Genomic DNA, 24,542 nt, shown 5'->3' with positions numbered 1-24,542 from the left:
CTTGGTCAGGACTGAGAATTGGTGTTTCAAGAGCTATTGATGATTTGTATCATTGTTTTGATTAAAACTATAACTTTAAAGGTAGAAGAACATTCTTCTGATGCTATACAACAGAGCAACAGCTCTGTAATGAATGACAAAACAAACCATATAACTGTGGTGGGAAACTGTCTTCTGTCCTGCCCTCTGCTGGACACAAACGAGTGCTGTAAAAATGGGTTGAGGAGCGACTCTGCTGAGGAGGATTCAGTGCCTCTGAAAGCTTGTGTTACAATCCAACACAGACATGGAAGCAACTCACATGAGACCAACCAGATGTCTTCAATGGAAGAGAACGTGCAGATCTTTGGTAGGTCTTGCTTTTATTTAGCATGCTTTTGTATGCTGTACATTCTTACCTTAGTTCATGGAGAAATTATTTGTCTCGTAACAGTAAGTGTCAAAAGTGTAAATGAAAGTGTCATTCAATATGTTTCTACATTGGGCCTATTAAGGAATATATGGACATATTACATATATCAATAAAAAGGTAAAATAAGAGCATTGGCTTTATATGTCAACAACAATAATATTGCCTAAACTAAATAAAGTTTAAAAAAAAAAAAAAAAAAAAATAATAATTCATTTAAATTATTTTTATTCCCTGACTAAGGGGTGATGTGAATCATTTAAACAGCAATCAAAATTCTATTTTAATTCAGATTTAAATCCAAAAATAAGTTCATTGCCTAATTAGAAAAGACACTTACCGTAGTCTTAACTGAATTGCATATTTGTCTCATATCTCATTTACAAGACCAGCTGAATAAAGGAAAAGAAAGGTACGACTTTTCTCTAATTATATTTGTTTAATTCTACGATATTCTTCATTCATGTTTACATGAAAAAGACATTGTTATAAAACAAATTCCCTAATACTAGACTTGCTTTTAAAATCTATTAAGATCGTTTTCATATTATTTTCAAAATAAATAATGTTCTAAAGTGCATATAATACAATGACACATACTCAACATTCAAAACATAAAGTGAAAAAAACTATATATGAATATATTTTAGCTTTAACATAATTTTTCTGTTTTCTGTCAAAATCACAGCTTGCATCCCTTTGCATTCCCATAGAACGTGAATTTGTGGTAATGTTGAGTCAATAATCTCTCATATTCCCTTATAATTCAGGTATATTTCAATTATTATATTAGGCATATTCAAAAATCAGCATACCACTGAGGAAGCTTGAAAACCATGATGTTCCAGAGATGGAGCTTGTTAAAGCATTATTGTGTTGTTGTTGTGTTTTTTTTGGAAAGAGGAGGTAAAGTGTCATAGAATGTTTACGTAATCTGTTGAAATTCACAAGATATGAAAACCATAACTAAAAGCTGTGTGCTGTTGAACTTACATTTATAATAGTCAAAAGCTCTGTTGTCATTATATGCCCTTAATTAAACTTTATGATTTATATTGCTTTATGGTTCAAGTATGTTTTTTGGTGCATATTTCCTATACTGCTTATTTCCTACATATATATATATATATATATTGGCCTTTGAACTGAACTTCCCGGTGCCTCAAAACAAATGAACGGCATATTCAAAAATCAGCATGTGAACCTGGAATCTGCCAAATCTAATTCCACCTTCTCTTCATTTCAAATTCTGGGATAGGATCAATTGCATGTGACATATAGTTGTAGTTTAAGAATTTCCATCAACTAACAACATGTTAATGGGGAACATATAGTGAAATGGCAGTTTATGAAATACATCTGTATGTAATATAACATCCAGTAATCCTCATGGTTCCACAGCAGGCTTGGTCCCTCTAAAAGAGGAAACCGAGAAAAGTGGTCAAATATCATAATGTCGCTTGCGGACACAAAAATAGCATACATTTAACAATATATTCTCTAGACTACGATATATTGACAATGGACTTACATTAACTCTCTGGTGGAGGCAGACAGGAGTTTCTGCGCGAACGGCACATATTTTTCTGTCAAGAAAACCAAGTTACTCTTAGAAGCCCAAAGAAATCCCTTAATTCAACAGAACAATGTGAGAATGAAACGCAGACTGTACCTTCTCATGCAGGCGGAAATGGACGGCTGCGTCCGACAGCCATGGGTGCTTCAACGCTTCTGTTGCTCCTATCCTCCAACTACACAAAAACACAGAGAAAACATCCATTGACATAAAAACAAGGGTTTAGGTTCCAATCCATGAACTAATGCCATTATCTCATGAGACAGTGGCTCTAAACTAGCCGAATGCAATCCAAAATGGGTCACAGGTATGTTCTGACATGATCGGAGGGAATAACTATGCACATATAATCATGCATAGTTAAGATGAGGTCACATGTAGCGAAATTTCAGGGGGTTTGCGTAAGGGCCAAAAAAACGTTCTTTTGCTCGGTTTCAAGTTGGTCATGCGAATTCGCCAATGCTGACCAACAGAAGAATATTTCTCTAATGTGACTGCACCATTAGGACAGCAAAATAATGCAAAACCAGTTGACTGTCTCTTTAAAGGGGCTATATGTAGAATTCAGAAACCCTTGTTATTAGCGACACCAGTGGCTATTAAGTGAACTGCAGTCAGCAACTTATTGCTCTTGTGCTCACATAACGTACAAGAGACTGAACGTGATTCAAGGCCCTGATATACTCACGGCGAAGTTCTTTTTCATTATTTGCTTAGAAGTAAAAAATAAGTTGAAAATACCAGTGATATAGCCTACTGTTAACGAATATAGAGACGGCGCCCACACCGTTTAGATGAATATGTTAATAGTTTTTTTCGCTCTTTCCTCTCAATAACAAAGTAAACACAACAAAAACGACAGCGGTGAGAAAACAGCAGTGAAGAAAGCATCTGATCATAGCGATGTGTATGTGTTTGCACCAGCTCTGCAATTCACCGGCATCATGTCGAGAGATGAGGTCATTATAATCAAACTATCATAACAGTGTAATTTGAAAGTATTTATGAGACTATAGACTATATAGATCTTGCTTTGTGAGACAATAGTTTGAATGAATTAATCCTGTTTCTTTTTATGTCACACTGACGTTACATTACAGAATATATCTTTTGCCGTTATTTGGAACATTGTATAAGCATTCATTTCATGTCACTGAACGGAAGACTCTCTAAGGAGCGTATACGTCACATCCTTTGGATTTTGCCCGCGAAAGAGAATCCTTCACATAAATCAGTCAACAGGTTTTCATAGACAACCTAGAAAGTCGGGGGAAAGGTCTCGTTTTTTTTGCTTTGTTGCAAGCTGTTCACACATTGGCAATAAAGCGATTAATAAATGAAAAATCTTACATATAGCACCTTTAATACACGTACAACTCTCTTGTATACCTTTTATCTACCACAAGGAGTTTGGAAATGAAATCCTTGGCTTCTGGCGAGACTTCTGAGAATTCATCCTCCTCAAAGTTCCACTGGCAGGCCAATATGTTATTTAGTGTCTCATTCTCATTGTCCCCAAGGAAGGGTGACAAACCACTGAGCCTATAAAACACAATTTATACAATAAAAAAAAAATATGGTGTAGGATTTTCTTTGAAGCAATTTACACTTACACACAAAAAATACCCATAAATGGAAAACAACACATTGAATTAACCCTGAATATTTATAGTATTTTATTGTATAAATGTACTCAAAAAATTGAAAAAACAACTTTAAGTGAATCATTTAAAAATTAAATGAAGGGGAAGTTTTGCTAAAGTGAACATTTCAATTGAGCTAGAACATTTTCAGAGTATACCTGACAGCATATGCAACTTACAGCATGTACGTAATAACGCCCAGACTCCACATGTCCGTGTTGAACGACACAAAATCATAGTTGACCACCTCAGGCGAGAGAAACTCCGGCGTGCCGAAATTCACTCGTAACTTTTCCCTGGGCTGATACCTGAAGAGAATGAATGTTTCTCAATTTAAATACTTTTTAAATATTTGATATTTTGTATCAAAGACAACAATGCCGTGACCATACTCACTTCCTCGCAAGTCCAAAGTCGATGATCTTGACTTTATTAGTTACTCTGCTGACACAAAGAATGTTTTCTGGCTGCCGGCCACAAGAAACAACATGGGTTATAAAGGTTACTGAGGTTATTTGTTTTAAAACTAAGAGGAATGCCAGCTGGTTCCCTCCTGCGAGGGCCATATTTTAAGATTTAATTGTTTTTATTGTTGCACCTTTAGGTCCAGATGGAGGATGTACATTTTGTGCATGTAGCGCAAGCCTTCACAGATCTGCCTGATGAACGTCACTGTGTCGAGCTCCATCAACTTGTAGTTCTCGTCAATGATTCTGTCGAAGAGTTCTCCTCCATCAACACTGTTCAGGGGAAGGATCACCACAAAATTAGCTTTCCAATCCTTACCTTAATCCTTAAACAACAGCCACAGTGGCTAGCGGTTTTCCAAAGTTACTAGTCACTCAGCATTTTCACTGGCCATCGATACCATAGGGAAAAAACACCCATATAGATATTTTTTTTATATTATCTCAACTGGTATATTAGGCTGTTTATGGTTTACAGTTATTATTGTCATCACTTCAAAAAATCCCCTCCAATAAAAAAAAATACAATGTAAATTGTAATTTTTCCTTTTTTATTATGTATTTTTTCCCTTTATTATGACAAGTTCATTGCCACTTCAGACACCTGTCACGCCCAAGGCTTCCTACCCAGCGACCCCTTTCGGATGGGAACTCAATTTAGTACTGAGAGGCAGCTTTATGTGCTGCACTTTGGGTGTGAGAACAAAATCTGCGGGAATGTGTAAAATTATGCCTAATACGAGCAATCCCATGCTGAAATGTAAGTAATGTAACTCCAACAATATTCCTCCGGAGCAGATGAAACGAGTGAATGAGGGGAGGCAGGTTTGTGTGTCACTCGCTGTCAGAGTCAGAGAGATGAGAGAGTGAGAAAGAGCAGCTGGTATCGTGTATCTATTCTGCGGAAAATGAGTATTGGAAGCATTTCAGATATTTCAGTATCGATATGTATCATAAAATAGATATTTTTGACTTGCACTTAGTTTATCATTTTAGATGCTTTTTTAAAAGACTACAATTGAAAAATGTATGTATTATATATAAAATTCAAGCCACCAAAGTGGCTAGTAGGAGTGACTGATGAAATCCACCCGCATTTGGCGAGTTGGTTGTTGTTAATGTCAAGCCCTGATTATGACAGTACATTACATCAAATAGTGATTCAAATTATAAATAACACAAATGAAAGCGGATGAAGGCGAAGCTTCAAGATAGTAGCATCTCTACTTATTAGTCAGTCATTCTACAACACAGGAAAGACTATATATGTTTAATAACCCACAGCTCATCTAAATATTACAGCCTAGCAAAGGTCTAAAGTTGATAATATATTTTGATTGACATGCTAAATTTACGCCAGTGAAAATCCCACCAAACCCACTGCATTTTGTTTCAATTGCATGTAATAGTAACCAGCCATTCAGAATGTACCAAAACTACATACTATTCAAGTACAAGGATAATGTCGTTCCTGGACTCATAGGCTGCGTAAAGCTGGATCAGGTTGGCATGGTCGAGCTGGTTCATAACCTGAATCTCATTCTTCACCACATCCTATCAGATAAAACACATTAAGCTATTATTTTACAACTGAGCTCTATTTGGAAACATTTACATTTGAAAAAAAAATGCTGGTTGGTTCTTTGTACCTTTTCTTTTTGACTCCTAGCTTTGATTATCTTGGCAGCCAAAGTAAGTCCAGAGGAATTTTCCATGCATCTATGCACCTGACCGAATCGACCTCTGGAAGGAGATAAAAGCAGTAATCGATGACTATTAAGACAACTAGAAGAATCAAAATTTTGAGAATCACATTTATCCCCCCACTATAAGGAAATAGTGATATTGACATAAGTTCTGAGAAAAGAGATCTTGCAGCATGTGAGAGCAGATATAGACATCTGCAATGACATTCCCACATGTGTAAGTGTGGCTTAAGTGTCCAAATACTTTTTTGAGCAACTGTATGCAAAACAACATTTTAAAGGACTTAGAGGTGCAGATCAGTAAAGACTTCAGGGACACTTTTGTAATGTAGAGGGTGTCATATTTTTCAGATACTATTCCATTAACAACAAGAATAAAATTCCCTTTGAAGAGAAGGATTAACACCTAGTGATTAGTTTCCAGCTGGCGTGGAGGTACTATTTCACATACCCTGAAATCGCTATGTAAAAATAACTGGCTTGACTCTGAAGTTATGAATCGGGTGAGTGGAGACTGACTGCAATGTAACGCAATTAGCCTTTGAGGGGATTAGCAGACGACACTGCCTGAATTTACACTGTCTCTAAAACATTCTGTTCTGAGAAATTGGTTCCAACTTCAAGAAAATACTTCTACAGACCCTCCGAGAACCTCCTGTCGGTTGATAGTGTAGAAGTTGTTAATCTGGTTGGGTTTGGCAGACACAACACGGTGTTTGAAGGGTGCTGGTGGAGGTGGAGTGCAATCTGCAGGACAGTAGAAGATGAAGAACAATGAATAGAAATGTCTGGAAAAGCATGGAGGTTAAACAGTTGACATGCTGACCAGACACATATGTTATGTTTTTGAAAGCTGCTCCCCAACATGAGATGCTTAACTAGGTTTCAAGACTTTCTTGGTCAAATAGCGATACCTGATAATTCGGCCATTATTTGCGATTATTGGCGATTGACCACTTTGTGACAGACTTAAATTGAATTATGTATATACAGTACATACAGTGAAAGATCTAGACATACTTAACTAAAATATTTCACTGAGAAGTGTTCAAATGCTTGAAATGTGTTTAGTACACACACACACACACAAAAATTCTTATAATACAAATTTCTTTCTAAAAATTAAATTGACAATTTTTTTAACTTATTTTTTAAACGGTGAGTTGTAGTGGATAGTAGGAAAAAGATCATCAAGCGTGTATTATTCATGTGAATTTCTTTCAAATATGCATCCCAGGATGTACGTTGTGTAAAAAATATGGAAAATAGTCAGCATAAAGAATGAATAGGTGTGTCAAACATTTTTTTATTGGCATCAGCCATTGAAAAAGCCATAACCTCTGATCGCTAGTTTGACATTAGCCATCGTTGCGACATGGGGGAATCATCTGACAAGCAACAGTTGTTAAGGACTATTATAAATCGTACAGTTTGCACGGGTTTTAGATCATCAAGACATGTTATGACCGTGTGTTTACATTACCAATTCCATATTGTTAATTTTTTTTTTTTTACGGTTTTAGTTCATGATAATGAACCCTGGTAATTGTTGTAGCAAACTGATTAATAGGAAATGAATGGTGGATTATGTGATTATAAGATATATATTCCATAATTTTGTATCAATTATGCAATAAACCACTGAGAATCTTACCGATGAAGAAGTGATCGTCATATTCATCCTCATCCTCATCCTCGTAACTCTCCTTCTTTAGTTTGCTAAAATCCAACTTGATTTCCACACCATCAGCTTTGAAAACACCATGGAGATCCTGGGGTTCCTGGGGTTCCTGTGGCTCCTCTGGCTCTTGCTCACCCTGGTCTTGACCCTCATCAACCCTGCTCTTCTTGTGGTCCTCTAAACCAATATCTTCTTCTGTTACGCGCCGTTTGCTGCTGGTCGTCACCTCATCCACCAGCTCAGACTCACTGCTGAAACAACAGAATCAGAAAAGAGGGTGAAGACATCCGGTCTCATTCACTATAGCCGTGCAGTTTGTGCCTGTATGAATGTTTTCACACAAAAATCAGGCTTAAACTTTTTCTCAATCAAAGACTCCTGGTAGTCTCAGAAACATGTTATGTGTTTACATATGTATGTATTAACAAGTTATGTTTTTTAGAAATACTAATATAAACTGAATAATTGACCAACACTTTCAGAGTAAGGTTGTTCTGGGTTGTTCAGCCAATCACATGAACAGTAGTCTAGGCATACTATATAATAAAGGTGTTCTGAGAATAGCACTATTAAAAAACCTTGCTGCAGGTAAAACCTCACTCCCCTGGCCTCAAGACGCGCACTAGCGAATGACGCTAAAGACTGTGGTCTAGCAACATTGTTAGCATCCCCGCCTCCCATGCCGGGTCGGGGTCGGGGAGGGTCGAGTAGGACTGGTTACACAAGAGCATGTTGGGTGATGGAGTCTGGCTCACATTTAGCCTCGCAATTCATCAATAAACTATATATGGACTTCGCCTCATGAACAGAGGCATAGTCATGCCAGAATAAAAAAGGGTTGCCACAAAATTGGAAGCAAGGTCAAGCACACAATTCTCTAGAGCAGTGTTTCCCTACCCCTGTGCCAGGTTGTCAGGTGTGCCGTGGAAAATTATTAGATTCCAAAAAAAGTATAATAATAAATGCTACAAATAAGAATATATTGTTGCTGTCAGGTGGAAACCTTATATCTCTAAATTGAATGTTTCATTAGTGACCACTTAGTGATGTTTCCTCCTATACGACACATCTTCAGTTGTGCACCTTGGCTTCTTTGGGTGTTTCGGACATGTACCACAAGACACTCTCCGCCAAGGCAGGTCCACCACAGGCTCATCAAACTTGGGTGTGTGTCGCAAGGGGACTGAGTGGTCATTTGATTCCCCATGCTGTCAACTTTCTATATATAGTCACCCATATTTTACCAATGAAAAGCATTTAAAAGAAGTTGTGACTAAACCTCGTAACTCCATTGGTTGCTCAAATTGGTTGCAAAACTCCACCAGCCTCAAATGTGAGTGAAGTGCCACACGCAGTTTGAACAGTCTCTGCTTGTTTGGAATGCAAGGGTATATGTTTTTTGTATATTTAAAGAGTGGAGAAGAGTCTTAAGCCCTTTTCGGACAGGATTAGTTTTTCAAGGATAGATGAAGTAATGTAATTTTTACAACAGGACATTTTTTTTTAGAAATCTCAGAACTAGCAGAAGTGGGAGGGGTAACTCAATTTAAGCACTGCCGTTTATGTGCGCAAACACATAAATTATATAACCTATATATAATAGTCCAGTCGAACGATTTATTAATCAAATTAATTAAATTCTGATTGGATTCTGTTGGTAATAGGCACTTACCTGAAGCTAAAAGAAATTCTGTGCCTCTAACAAGTGCTTTCAACCTTTTGATCTGAATCTTATCCAGAAAGCCAAAGACTTGTCCCACCCCCAAGAAAGCAACTGAATGCTTTTTCTAGCACCTCCATACTTGGGAGAAAATAAAAACACGGGAAACTACTTTTAAACAGGAAACAACTGAATATTTACGTACATATTTACAGCGGGTCTATTCGCACGGGATTAGTATTACCTGAGGGAATTTTTCCGGACCTTTTTACAGAAGATAAAAGCCACTGTAATCTTTACTGACATTGGACTAAAATCACTGAGAAGCTCTGGTAATAATTACTTTACCCAACCTCTCCATGTTAAACTAACCCCGTCCAAATAGGGCTTTAGTCTGGCATTTGCCATCTTGTTGAAGCAAATACACTGATCCCTGTCATTCATTGAAAAAAAAAAAAAAAAAAAAAAAGAAAACCTTACCTACATGTAAGCTCGATTTTCATAACACGTTATTATAATGACACATACAAGTGTCTGACCATATAAGCCACAATACAAACTTCGATACGTTGTTTAATTATATAAAAAATATGAGGTTTCAGCCTGACGATATGTAAATTAGTTGTTTTATCATCACCAACGTTATAGCTACTTATATGACCTTATTGTGTTCCTACCGGACTTAAGCTTAAGTTTCACCTTAATTGTGAGTACTATTAATATTATATCCAGTTTTAATATGCCATTTAAAGCAATGCATGTTTGTGCAATTTTGTTATAAAAAGGTTGGGAAACACTGCTCTAGAATGCAGTAGGATTGAGCTTTGTAATTATTTGAAATATTGGAATAGCCAAACATGTTACTTAGACAGGGGTTTCCACATACTTTTGGTCATGAGGTGTATGACATGGAAACCCCACCAGATTCACAGCTCACCTTTGCGCTGAGTTCTCAGTTGGTGTAGGCGGATCAGTTGGTGTAGGCGGATCAGTTGGTGTAGGCGGCTCTGTGTCAGTAATGTCAGGTTCTGAAGGAACCTCAGTAGACGTCTGGTCCTCCGTACTCTCTTCCTCCTGATCTTTGAGCATGTCAGTGGCCTTTACGGGCATCTCCTTAGTCTCTTCTTCTGCTAATTGTTGTGTTTCAACTTGGATCTCCTCTATCTTTGGCTCTGTGTCTTTTATCTCATCTTCTTTCAGCTCCGGAGTGACCTCCTTCTCTTCTTCTGAGTTATTCTCTTGTTCAGGTTCAAGCATCTTGGCTTCTTCCAGGATAAGTTCCTCAGTTTTCTGCACGTAATTTTCCTGATGTTGGGATGCTTCAGAGCGATCTATATTCTCTTGATTTAGTTTCTGAACCTCTTCAAGCAACAGTGTCTGTTTCCTCAAAGAGATTGTATCAACTGCAATATGAACATAGTAAAGAAAAAGTGAAAATTGTGTTAAATGTGTCACACTTTATTTGCATTTTGTTTAGTGCTGTATTTACCAGTTGAATCAGGTGGTTTCTTCTTCTTCTGTGCTTTGAGGCCTTTGAAGCTCAGATGAAACTTCCCATCTTTACCTTTGTGATCTTTTTGCTTTGGAGCAAAATGAAAATGTTGCAAAGAAATAAGATAAGAAAATAAGTTTAAAGTTTGTCAACAAAACGGTAATGTGTACCGAATTTATGCAATTCTTCAGGGTCGCTAATAATTTGTGTAAAATGCATGGTTCATGAACCTACAAAGTTAGTACATCTGAAGCAAATATTTTGATCCAAGATACTTGAGGTTGTAAGTAGACTCAGAATGTTGGGGTCAGATTTCCGAGTCCCTTTAGAGCCTTTAGTGCCTTTAGTAGAGGTCGTTTTCTGGCACAGACACAATATAAGTGGGATGGGTTGTTAGGAAGCACAGTTAGTCTGGGATAGCCAAATATTACATGGAAATAAACTCTTGGCTTCTCTTCATGCAATGATGCAGGAGGCAACTATACAACTATGAATACAATAAAACACAGTAGTAAATTAATAATAAAATTAATTTATGAAACAATCAATAAATATATTGCTCAAAATAATTACAAATGTGACAATTATGCACAACTTGTCTCTTGTTCAATAGTTATTCTAAAAGTGTTAGGGCATAAAAGTGCGGGTTTCATTTGACTGTCCTATGAAATACCAATAAGGAAGGCATAAATGACATGGTTCCCCTAATGTGGCACCATCAGTTGAAGACTTTCCCTTACATAGCTTGGCTGATGATATGTGGGCTATCTACAATAGCACAACACATGTTATGTTGAAGGCCAAACAGTGTGGGGTGGGGTTTCATCTAGTTGAAACTATAGCCCAACACACAAATCCAGCTTTATCTAGGTAATATTCTCCTTTCCAATAATTCACATCATGAAGGCCAAATTAGTCATGTGCTTCAAAGTTAATCTGACCTCAGTGACTGGTGTAAGGACCATGGGACCATTTTAAAAACCTTTCAAAATGGCACCATACCTTCTATGTCTACTTGAGAAAGCTTCTATTTAATGAATGGAAATGTTTAAATCACGACATTGCTTATTTGACTATATTGATGATGATGACATTTTATTCATGAAATGCCACTATTTCACCTGTTTGTACAGTATATACTCAGACAATCGAGCATCATCTAATCTTGCATTGTTGAGATTTAACTCACCTTGGTAAGGAGAGGCTCACTGTTATCTGACGCTTGGCATTTGGCGATCAGTTTAATTTTACTATCCTTGGACCTGAGGGCCGTTTTGCTTTTTCGAGAAGCCGGCCCTTTGAACATAATATCCATGATTTTGGAAGTTTTCACTGTTTCTCCAATAAAGCTAACAACCTGCTGAATGCTCGTCACCAGTCTCTCCATTCCCTCCAGCTTCTGGGTTTGCTGTTCTGAGCGTTGATTTACTGCCAACATGATGCTGTTCATTTCTTGGCACATTTCCTTCATCTCATTGGCTGGTCCTGTACGGATAACTGGAGGAAAATGGATCTCCTCCTTTTCCACTTTTAGAGTTTCTACATCTTTCTCAATTCCATCAATGTCCTGAGACATGCCATCGAGTCGGCTAAGCACTTTTTCCTGGATGCTTATGAGCCTGTCCATTTTGCTACTCAAGGACTCAATCCTGACCTGAAGCAGGTCAATACCTGTGCTAGAGTCAGCAGAATTCATGGTAGTATTAAAGATCTCAACTAAAACCAACCAGACTTCTGGGAAACCTAACAGAGATTCACCTGCAGAAGATGAAGCCAGCTCAATCTGGGTGTTCAATAAGACATCAATAATCCAACAATGTGCCAAGCAGAAAACTCAGATAACATCAACATTTTAAATCCCCCAATAACAAGTTGATCCGTCCATCTCTTCCTCTCCATTGAACACTATGTACCTCTACAAAGGGGAGGTCACATTAAGAATGGAATGAGCCGGTCTCAGTAAATGTAACTGGTATGGGGTTTTGCGTCAGCAACTCCCGGGGAGGGGCTATGTTTGGCTCAGGAATTGCTGTGTGATATCTTAGAAGCTTTGAGTGCTAAAGCCATGGCAGATGCCTCCCTGCCAGGTGTCAAAGGGGCCCCGGAGACACTCGGTTTCCAGAAAGGGCTGCTCAGAAAATGAATGGAAAGAAACTTGAGTACTGACTTCTCTTTCACCTTGAGAGGTTCGATCAGAGACGTCATGTTATTTAATATTTTACGTTGATGGAACTTCCCAGAAATTCCAAGGGCTCGTATTCAGGAGGAATGAAGCCAGGAGTCGGGAAAGCCAAGAGCACACAAAGAGGTCGCTCAAAAAATTATGGGGAAAAAACTGAACAAAAATAGGGAGCCCCCTAAAGGGGACATGGTGATGGAAAAAAAATATGAGATGGGAGGTAAAATGCTTTTGCATTCTCTCGCAAAAGTATTTCAGTCTTCTGAGAAACTTTGTCCTCTCTCAAAAGTATGGCATTCCCCTGATTGGGTTTTCTTGTAAAACATCTGCATTCCCTCGCAAAATGTTTGCATTACGATGAGAAACATTGTGTTCCCTCACAAAAGCACTGAAATATAGTTTTTCCTCCTACCTCATATTATTTCAGTCACACAAGTTTTGTGAGAGAATTTCTTGGGGAAAGACAAAACCACTGAAATATATATATTTTTTTCTCCCATCTCATTAATTTATTTACTTATTTATTTATTTACTATCAGTGTGTCCCATTAGGGGCTACATACATTCTTTTTATTGAATAGGATCATGTATCCTCTTATGTACAGACAAACTGATAAATGGTATCACACTATTGGAAAAAAATTTTAACCCTCTCTCGATTGAAACTAGAGCTTGTGCCAGTGTTCTGACCTATTCACCATCTCCCAAGGCTGCCAGGTCTGTGCTACAAAACTAGGCCAAATGCCAATCAAAATTAGCCCAATGCGATTTTCTCCGTCAGTGGGTTGGTCGGAGCACCGAATTTGTATGTTCAGGGGGTTTGGAGCGGAAACCCACAGAAAAAAAACCTGAAAAAAACAAAACAAAAAAACAGTAAAGCTTACCCATCCACAGTTAAGACAGTTATGGATCAATTTTAACTAAGAGGTTGAAATACGAAGCCCCCCTCCACCCTCTCAAACTCTGCCCCATAATACAGTTCACTTGTCCTAGTTATAGTGTAGTAGTCCCGTGTGCATTTCAAATCAGTGTTCCTTTTTTATATTTCTTAAATGCCATTCTTACCAGACTAAAATGTCTCTTCCCAGAATAGCATTAGAACACTATAGTCAACTATAGTCACTCTAGTGTATACCCAACACCATAGTCACCGTTTCCAAGTCACAGGCATCATTTGACCCAATAACTCGCAAAACTGTATGTTTAAACAAGGGCTGGGCGAGTCTCAAGAGAAACAGACTTCTGTTGCCTATTTTCATAATGTACTGGCAGTGGACATCTGACACTGATGGTGCTGTGAACAACGGGATCAAAGTGAGACCAGGGTGTGCATCACCTGTCCTTGGACACTTACAAAGTAGAAATGTAGACGGCAGTCACTGCATGTTGTCTAAGACAAAATAGATACTGTGTTACAATGCAGCACGAATGTGTTCAAGGACAACTCAAGGAATCAAAATGCAATCAATCGACACCTGTTTTATAAAAATGATTAGTTTAATGCACCCTTGTATAGGAACCTGGAAACATTGTTAGGGCAAACTAACATATTAGAACTAGAAGGGAAAAAATGTTCAGCACAGTTAGTAGACTTACTCCATCTTTAAATGAGAGACTGTCACAAAACATGATCACCTTCTCATTGAATCATTTGAAAGACAAACATGGCAAGGGAAAAGTCACCCACAGTTTTCAAAAATATTTATTGACACACATGATTGTTAATGGCATATATGATTTAGCAATGGTTAGAGAAATCAAATCTAAATGTTGGTGCTGTCAGGGTACGCAATGTGCGTACTCTGCGTACAGGCAAGGACGCCACTGTTCCAGTGTGAGTTTGATTGACAGCACATTTTGATACATGTATGTGCAGCCCATCAGCATATCCAAGTAAAACACATCAGCTATCTTAGCCAGAGTATAAATTTGGACAGTCGGAGTCAGAGTAACACAAAACGGCAGAGTACCATTGCCAGTACCATTTCAAGACAACAAAACCGTGAGACTGATGAGTAAACAGGAGCTAGCACAAGAACTGTCTTAAGTTTATATTACTAGCAGTTTACAATGAAACTTGATAGATAGGAGGTAATACAGCCATACTGAGATTTAAGCCAAGTCTTACTGTGCGGTGCTGCGGTGAGCAAGTGACAAACACGGCTGCACTGCTAGTTATGGCAGCGTGGAAAAAAAAAAAGCTGCACAGCTGCCCAAGATGACATACACTGCATTCAGGCCATTCATTTACTGATATGAAAGCTAAATAACACATGTTGTGCAGTAATGAATACGCAGCTACAGAGATTGAGGCATGCTGTGTCACCTCTTGGACAAGGTGAGACAAATGTTTTGAAGCTTGAACTAGGGCTGAAATCCCCAAACAGGTCCAAGCACGAATTGTTCTTTTGGCAAATGGAAAGTTTAAGCTGGGTAAACGGATACACACGAGGGCTATTGCTACAGGACGATGGAAGCACATGAAGACCCTGTGCTAGAAAAAAAAATCCAATGGGTTTGTCACCCATCAGACAAAATCAATGTTAAATGTCTTTTTGAAAACCTGATTAAGATGACCATTCCTATTAATGTTTTGACCGTTAACATTACTGTACAGTTTATGCACTAATTTGATACTATACACAATAAAACGCCAATTACAGTATATTTACAATGAAAGCTTCCAAGGTATACCAAGGCAGGTGTAGTCCTGAAATACAGATAAAAAAATATTGAACCAATATTTGATCTCAGCTTTTAACAGACAAATTGACAAATAAGCATTACATAAAATGTGTTTATTTGTGGACATTCCATTTACTGTGACACTTTACTTTTGGTCATTTATTGTCACTGCAAGCAAAATTTGGCCCATTTTAAATGGCCCTCCGATAAATTTTTACGAAATTGTTACATCAGTGCATGCGCTCTATACCCAAAACCCATTGCTAAATTTGACAGTAATTTGTGGTTGTCAATTAGCTTATTTTTGTACATCTTAGTTGTAGAGTGGGCATGTTTGGCTAGAAACTCTAGTCTTCCTACACCATATAATGATGTTCTTTCTTCTGTGAAATACAAAATATGTTAAGCTGCTTTGTCCAAACAATGAAAATCAATGGGGTCCAAAGGTTTATAGCTTCAAAAGGTAAGCCTACATAAAAGTAGAGAAAAAGTAATGATACATCTCCAGTGGTTTAATCTTAGTCTTCAGGTGATACAATCACTTTGTATGATGAAAACAGGTCAATCTAAGTGGTTATTCACTCTTAAATTGAATATTCACTCTTAAATCTCTGTACTAAACTTGGCATTGTGTACAATGGATATTGTTATGACAAATTGTTTGTGAACTTCCTTTGTGTTCAACAGAAGAAAGAAATTCATACAGGTTTGGAACAACTTGGGGGTGAGTAAATGATGACAGAATTTTCATTTTTGGGTGAACTATCCCTTTTAATATTGTATCTTTTTTTGTGTCCCACAGAAAAAAAAAAAAGAAAAAAAAGTGTTTAAAACTGATTGAGGGTGGGTAAATGTACTGTATGTATATGGAGAGAGAGAGGAGCAGTTTTTATGTTGTCTATAATACTTGATTTATGAATTACAGAGAGTTCCAAAGAGAGCGAGATGGACACATATAAACACAGAGTGTGAGCTAGTTCAGTGTGACGTTGCAACACCCATTCACAGCAGGGGAGCCTTGAGCAGCCCCTCCATCCAGCCAGAACACTTTGTCCCAGGACATTTGGGGGTGGTTTGAAACCCCTTGGCCCTCAGTTCCAGTATCAGTTTGCCTGCCAACCACTCAACTTTCCATTGACGGAATCAAGACATGACACGTGCCCAAAGGATATAAAATATGAGCTGTGCTCAGGGCTAGTGTAGTAGTCTGAAGCTCATGTGGATACAGTACACATACAACCTCTGTATGTTTTTCTTGTAGAAGAATGGAATTTAATATCAAATAAGGGGAGAAGAACTGTCTTCACATGTCATTGCACAGTAGTTAAAAAGCTTGAGCTAATTGACTTTTAGTGCCTCAACACATTTGTGCTGTTGTGATTTGGAGTGGACTTTTTCAGCAAAAAAAATAAAAAAATAAATCTAACATTTGGATGAAAACCGCCAAGATTTGATAAGTAGGCAATGTAAGGACCACAAATGGCTTGTAACTGCATTGCACAACCAACAGTACAATGATTCTGAATATTATATTTTATTAGTCTGTTCAGTTATTGGATCAACTGTCCAGTTTACAATAGTTTTATTTGAGCAAAAGGGTAATACAAAGGGTCACAAAGGAAATACAAACAACATCAAATCAAATTTTACTATTGTGTTAAATCTATATTAAAGGGGTCCTATTATGCTTTTTTACATGTTCAACTTTATTTAAAGGTATAGCGGAGGATCTTTCCAAATTTTAGATAAGACCCGCCCTCTCCACTTTTTGAAAAGTTTGATTGATTCACCAGAATGATTGACAATTAGGAGGACCAATAGTATAGGTTACCCACCAGGAAGTAAAACATCCTCCGCTATACCTTTAACGTGTAATGTTGCTGTTTGAGAATGAAAAAGGTCTGCAAAGTTACAAAGCACCTCCAGCAGAAGTTACTCTATATCAGTAACACTGTTTCTGAACTCCCCGAAACGCCTCCATTGTAGTCTTGAGTTTTCTTCTGCGAATGAACATGTCACAATATTCCTCAATAAAATAATTTCACACCCAAAGTATAAGCAAAATAAAGGGTCCGGGTCTGGTTGAGTTAATTACTTTGTTGAAACTGGCGGTTATGGAAAGGGGCAGGACATTTTCCAAACACGCTCAAAGCGCTTGACCAATCACAACACACTGCTCCAGCCGACCAATCAGAGCACACTGTACTTTTCAGAAGGAGGGGCTTCATAGAGACAGGAACTAAACAGGCTGTTACAAGACGCATTTCCGTTAAAGATTCGCGCAAAACTTTTGTGATTTTTTTCTAAATATCGATAAAAAACTATTGCGAAATGACGGCGTTTCCATTAACCGATGTTATGCGACTAAAACGTCATTTTTTCCTCTCGCGATAAGTCATGGACGTTGTTAAGTTATAATATATATATATATATATAATAAATCACAGCCACGTACCGCACTAGACATTATTATTATTATTAACGGAAGGAAACGTAGGCGTGTTATCCAAGCATTAATGGCAAGCAAAGACCCTTATACTGTGTCTGTGAGCGGCACATATGAAGTGTTTCTGGGTTTTTCTCCCTCATATCTGCTTCGAGGTCTTGATTGTGGCATTTCTTTGAGGTTTAGAATCCAGTATTTCTGTCATTCTTTTGTCTTTTATGAATTCAATAAATAACTCCATCTCGTTTTCTGTCCAAACACACCGCGCCTTCTAAGTCAGGTGACCTGTAAATGCACAAAAAAAATTTCCATTGCAGTTTTGCGAAATATTTCTTTTTCGAATTGCCTGAAAAACCACCTCATGCGAGCGTAAAAACTTTTTTTGCGATAAATGGGAGTTTTTGCGAAATTGACGTGTTTCCATTGAGCGCATTTTCAATTCGCAATTTCAATTTGCGCAATTTGAAGGGTAATGGAAACGCGGCTAATGACAGACTGGAAAGAGAGGTGGAGAGGCTGGAACAAAAGTCAAATATGAGGGAAATAATCTTAAAGATGATAGAGATAGAGATAAAAATGAAAACTTAAACTCTTGAACTCTTTCAAAAGCCTGGAACACACCAAGCCGACGCCGACGAACTAGCACTGATGAAGGCCGACCGTGTTGTCGCCTCGCGTCGGGGTAAAAAGCTGCACTTGAACACACCGAGAGAACTACAGCCGACTGTTAGCTAGAATGCGCGTTCTGCGTGTAAATGAGACCACGGTCTATTTCTGCAGATATATTCGTCATTCAAAAAGGGAAACCATACACAATACACAAACTGTAAACAAAGAAGAGCATGCTTACCGTTTTGAATATCTATCCTGCTAAACACTTTCTGTATTCCACTCCACTCATGTTAATATTGAAATATTCGCCAAGGAACACTCAGGTAAGATGACGTAACATTAGAACAGCCTCTATCTGTACCGTTTTGACTTCTTTGCTCGCCGTTTTGCTATTATTCTCATGCAGTGACTCGTTCACTAAGCCGAACAGCCAATCAGAGTTCTCTCTCTCACCGACGACCCGATGCCGATTCAACATGTCGAATCGGCCGAAAAAAAGTCGACGAGGACCAATTTGTGCTGACGCACAAAAACTGCCAGACGACAGACCGTCGGATTGGTGTGTTCCAGGCTAAAGATTCACAGCCCCCAACCGGACAAACTATAGACAATGCAGAGACTGGTTCATTCTGAGGAGAGCTAATTATAGCAGCCGAGTAACTGGCAACAAAACCTCCTAGTGGACTAATAAAAACCTGTGTGCTCTGAACTCATGCAAACTGCATAAAGCCAACCATTCAGGCTGAACCTGTTGATTTTTTGCCAGCTGTAACCATTTCATTACAAGTATCATTTTTAAAAAATGCCTGAAAATGGCATACAAAACATAAGGCAAATATGCTACAATGCATTACTGTCAGGAAACATACACTGAGCAGGATGGTAAGTGGATCCAGATAAAAACGTTATTTGACACACAGCAGGTGCAGGAAGAGCAGATGGGTGATAAATAAATGAAATAGTTTGTGGGTGATGATATGATAATGAAAGTCCTTTTTCTCACAGATGGCTGATGGAGAGCTGACAGAGCTGGCAGGTGAAGCACACACCTCAGTCGACTGGCATTGGAGCATTGAACAGGTAAGTATAGCAGGCGAATACACACTTGGAAGCAGAGTTAGAAACAAGAGGAAATAAACACAAGGATTACATCTTGGAATCTTCACATGGAACTTGGATTCACATGGAGATTCACACTGTGTTCTTATTCATGGCCAGATAAAGACTGAACTGAGGTGTGTGCTTATAAGTGGTGACTGATGAGGGGAGTAATGATTGACAGGTGCTGGTGATTAGTACTCCGGTGACAGGGATCATTGTGTGATAGCGAGAGAACCTGGTGATCCCATGACAATTACATTGAACAATGTTTGGAAAAACATTTTGTAGTACATTCCATTGGCGGAATTATTGGAATATACCGAATCCCTCTAGACAACTCTCGACGTAATTGTCATCTTAAACCTATTTCTAAAAGATCTAAATGGACTTAAGACGTACTGTATAGCTTTGTTGCATTACTCATTTTGTAAGTTGCTTTGGATAAAAGCATCTGTTAACTTAATAAATGTAAATGTAAAACCCCTTTTGTTTACTATAAAAACCATACAGTGGAATGTTGCATCTGTGACTCTGCAGTTATAAATAAATAAATTGGGTGATGGAAGGTGCAACTGTTTGTGAACATCAGAATAGGTGACTATTTCAAATTCAGCCTCATGACAATATAGGGTGGACATCCCATTTATCCTAGTTGCAGACAATGAGCATACCAACTGTCTGACAGCACTAAATCACCTGACACTACATGGCTCAGCCTCCTTTTGGTGGCCCTGGGATAAATAAATATAATGGCATTCGCCATCCAAGCTAAATACGACAACTCAACAAAATTAGCTCAGAACAATAAGATAAATAAATATAAACTAATCAAACGCTAGTCATATAGCCACAAAAAATGGCAAATAAAACATTTGGAAAAGCACTGTGCTTCAAATTACATAACAGAAGTGTTTATGGCTTCATTCTTAGGGGCAGAGGTTGTGTTTCCAGTTACCAAAAAAGAAAAAGAAAAGGGAAACTAACTACCATGAGTTGAACTGCAGGATAAATTGAGAAACATTCTTTTTAAGTTTCAAACAGAGATCACAATTCTGCCAACTCAACAAAATGTAACATGTAACTTACTTGAGGTTCTGACAAAATGTTAATTGCTGCAGTGTATTTAAAATGTTTAATTAATTTGAATGAATTATTACAACAAAAAAAACAGGTTTGAATGAATGATGCAATGACTCACACATAAATACTTAACTTGTTTAATTACTTGATGAATCTACGTTTTTGAGCGAATCTTTTTAATGAATGATTCAATGACAAATACACTTGTCGCCACCTACTGGCATAAAGATGTAATTGATACAATAGTTATTTGAAGTGTCACATTATTTTCAGAAGGTGATTTGCTCTATTTTGATCGATGCCGTAGGTTGCATTTACACTGCAAGTCTTAATGCACAGATCCGATCTTTTGTCCAGATCCGATTTTTTGGCCCGACTGTTTACACTCACTTTAGACAGGATTGGTATCCGATATCTGTGTTTACATTAATTCCCGACCAATATGATTTTCAATTATCATTTTACTATCCACATGGTAGACCCTGTTTTTGAATGGCCGTGCTATTAAAATTATTTATATAATTCATGTTGGGTGGTCATGATTATTTTCCAGAGTGGACAAGATAACAGCTGTCATCATGAGTCATGAATGTGTTGTAGCGCAAAATCTGACGGAACAGAAATATAATTTTTGTTCATCTACAGCTCAGATCTAGAAATCTGAAGTGAAATAAAGTAGCCCTGTAATATAGATTTTTTTTAATGAATTCGAATGAATTAACCAGAGAGAGAGAGAGAGAGAGAGAGAGAGAGAGAGAGAGAGAGAGAGAGAGAGAGAGTGTGTGAGTAACCTAATAGTGAAGCTGGTTGGTTTAATTACAGCAAAGTTATCACCTCATTGCTGAGAAATATAATGTAGCTTTCAGTAGCGAAGCTGTTTTATTTATAAAAGCCACGGGCAGAGGTTGAAAACCAGCTCCTGAATGTTTCTGTGTTCGTGCAATTTCTTAACTTTACAAAGATAAATATAAAGTTCCCCACCTCAATAAAATGCTGTGATACAGGCACATACAGGCACAGTCTGCCGCATCATACAACAGTAAAAAGCTATCTTTGTGATTAAACGAGTCGTCATCGCCTTGTGGTGGCTTGCAATTCAAAGGGGAATCGCATATGCGTCTTTAGACGTAGGTCGGATGTCCAGATAACGGACACAGATTTTTGTGTTTACACGTGTGCAAGAAATTGGTGTCGGATGTGAGTAAAAGATCGGATTTTTTGTGCCAGTGTAAACGCAGCCGTAGACATCTGTGTATATCGTACATCTGTGGGCAGTCATGGCCTAATGGTTACAGAGTTGGACTGGTGATGGTTCGATTCCAGTACCGGCAGGAAATGACTGAGTTGCCCTTTAGCAAGGCACCTAACCCCCAATCGCTCGCCCGCTGCTCCGGGAGTGTGTTCACTACTCACAACTCTGCTCCTAATGTGTGCGCACTAACTTGGATGGATTAAATGCAGAGGTCAAATTCCAAGTATGGGTTACCATACCTGGCCATCACGTGTCACTTTTACTTTTATCCAAACTATAAACTTATATCCCAGTTTTTCTATTTTGTAACATGGAAATAAGGATACTGTGTGGTGGAAAAGACCGTTTTCATATATAGATAGTCTAGATAAAACTGCTTTCTCTGAGACAGCGGCAACGCCAACGCAGATTTGAATGTCCCGGTGTGATTTTGTCAAAGGTTTAATAGACACAGGTGAATCATGGCCATTTACGAATGAGATCACATGGGTGTTTGAATCGAGATCGTGATTTTTTATCGGTTAATCGTGCAGCTCTAACCATGAGTAACTGATGATGAGAAATTATACCAAACAACAGTTTGCAACATTCAAGAAATTAACTTAAACTTGACTTGAGGCAAAGAAAGTCTTAATTTGTTCTGTAATTGTTTACAGATTGAGCCTGATGTTAACTGATGGATGTGCTTGAAATAAAGGCGCTAACAAATGGACTATCAGATACTCAGATCTCAAGGATCAATGGATTACACATGACTCCAGTTCATAGTCATATGAAACGAGAGATTTTCCGACCTCACCACATGGCATTCGTCAACGTGTTGTAAAGTCTTAAAGCTTCGTGACTCACAGCATCAGGTGCTGACAACTTCTTTACGTCACTGCTGCTCAACTTCTCTCTGGGAAACAGGTGAATGAGTTTCTGCGACTGTTACACATCTAGTCTGTGATGAATTGACATGGTGTGCACTGCCAAACGCTTACATTGTTTCCAGAGGCATGACTACACTTGATATGTTTAAATATAGCATTGTATAATTTAGAAAAGGGTCCTTTGCACTAACTCCTGTTAATAAATCAAATATTGTATAAATTAATGATTTACTAATTATTTAAAAATGATCAAGTCTGTACTTGAAAAGTATTTTTTCATCTGCCCAGTGGCACACTGTTTGTAAAGCTATGAGTTATGAACTACTTGAAAGGAACATATCAGTTGCTATCTTGAGCAACCATTGAATCTGTAAAAATACAGCTGGCAGGTTGAGTTGCTGTCCACCTTACCCTGAAAATGATTTGCTAAAGCAGCTGCAAATGCATCAGATTGCAAATTGAAGCTATAAAATGACCAGAAAATACAGTTACAGTAAAGAAAACAAACAAACAAACATTTACCTGTTCGTTGATGGAAGAGGGGGATCTGGCTTTTCTCCGGTATGAGAGTAAGTCCCAGATTTTATGCCAAAGATACGATGCCATAATACACACACTGCCAACAATCCAAGTTTCTCTGCCCTTGATGAAACAATACATTGTCACTGACTACTTGTTATTTCTTCTCATAGGACCGTTATGTGGGCGTCTAGATAAGCACAGAATGTGGATTTTGCAGTGTGAGGGCCTCCCTTAAATCAACGCCCCCTTTATTTCCCTACCTTGTGTGACTACTGGAAGGACCAAGGGGACAAACCCATCTGTCTCTAGTGACACATGAGTGACAGGTGGAGAGATAAGGCTATTTGAATTGGCTGCCCTCTTTTCACTCTCACTTGCCATCCTTGTGATGTCTAAACAACTGTTATGCAATGAGCTCATGCTTGACAAGGCAGCCAGTTCCCCTCTACTTGAGACACCAATGCTACAGTTCAGTGCACATGAAATTATAAACTCTAGGTGCATATGAAGCGTCATACAGCTGTATCTCAGCTCCTTCAACAGAAACATATTTTTATCATTCACAAAGTATGCTCTCAACATCATTCTGTGAACACCAAATATACAGTACACAGATTGCAGTTCTTTATTTGGAAATTTTTATGTCATATAAATACAAATACTACATAGACACCCTTCAGGTTGAACTATAACTGGTTATTTGTGGGGAACCCCTGTTACATAAAACAGACAATTCTATCATTTTCACATTTTTCACGGGACGTGAAACTACCCATTATGCACTTCCGGTTCGCAGCTTGACGTTCGACTCTGAAACGAAGGTTGTAATCTGTTTTACTTCATTTTAATGTCTATAATGGCAACAAGCAATGGCAACATTAGTTTGCGGTGGCAGCACGGGCAAGACTATTTAACGAAGACCGTAAACAAAGTAACTTTGTCTGTCCCTCATCCTACGAAGTTGACAAGCGCCACCTCCTGGATTTATGATATGAAACAATGGCCAGAAGTCACATGTGTTGACATATTCAATTATCTTGTTTTGTCTGAGGGTGTCAATGGCGAGGAGCTTAGAAATGATAAAAGCACGGAAGCATGCAATTACTTAGACAGTAATAAAATTGAACGAATTCTTTGCCATAATCATCAGCAGTTCACC

General features: G+C 38.1%; 1 protein-coding gene across 3 annotated transcripts; it reads right to left on the bottom strand.

Annotated features, from left to right (window-relative positions):
- On the bottom strand, positions 1 to 24,542 carry mylk4a (myosin light chain kinase family, member 4a). 3 transcript variants are annotated; one of them, XM_082173985.1, is made up of 15 exons: positions 23,384 to 24,542; positions 11,824 to 13,661; positions 10,632 to 10,722; positions 10,080 to 10,545; positions 7,456 to 7,733; positions 6,443 to 6,548; positions 5,745 to 5,838; positions 5,540 to 5,649; positions 4,227 to 4,368; positions 4,025 to 4,095; positions 3,808 to 3,936; positions 3,375 to 3,527; positions 2,082 to 2,160; positions 1,941 to 1,995; positions 1 to 1,824 (listed from the first exon to the last, which is right to left on the bottom strand). In XM_082173985.1, exons 2-14 carry the CDS (start codon positions 12,328 to 12,330, stop codon positions 1,942 to 1,944), a joined length of 2,280 nt encoding a protein of 759 aa, XP_082030111.1. In that variant the 5' UTR covers positions 12,331 to 13,661; positions 23,384 to 24,542; the 3' UTR covers positions 1 to 1,824; position 1,941. The 3 variants fall into 3 exon arrangements, with proteins under 3 accessions (XP_082030111.1, XP_082030113.1, XP_082030112.1); XM_082173987.1 differs by lacking the exon at positions 11,824 to 13,661 and having other exon boundaries at positions 23,384 to 24,523; XM_082173986.1 differs by lacking the exon at positions 23,384 to 24,542 and having other exon boundaries at positions 7,456 to 7,730; positions 11,824 to 13,185.

This window comes from Leuciscus leuciscus (assembly GCF_965113295.1).
Source record: "Leuciscus leuciscus genome assembly, chromosome: 6".
NCBI classification, from domain to species: Eukaryota; Metazoa; Chordata; class Actinopteri; order Cypriniformes; family Leuciscidae; genus Leuciscus; species Leuciscus leuciscus.
The sequence above is the reverse complement of the archived record's forward strand: the minus strand, read 5'-3'. Positions and strand labels throughout refer to the sequence as shown.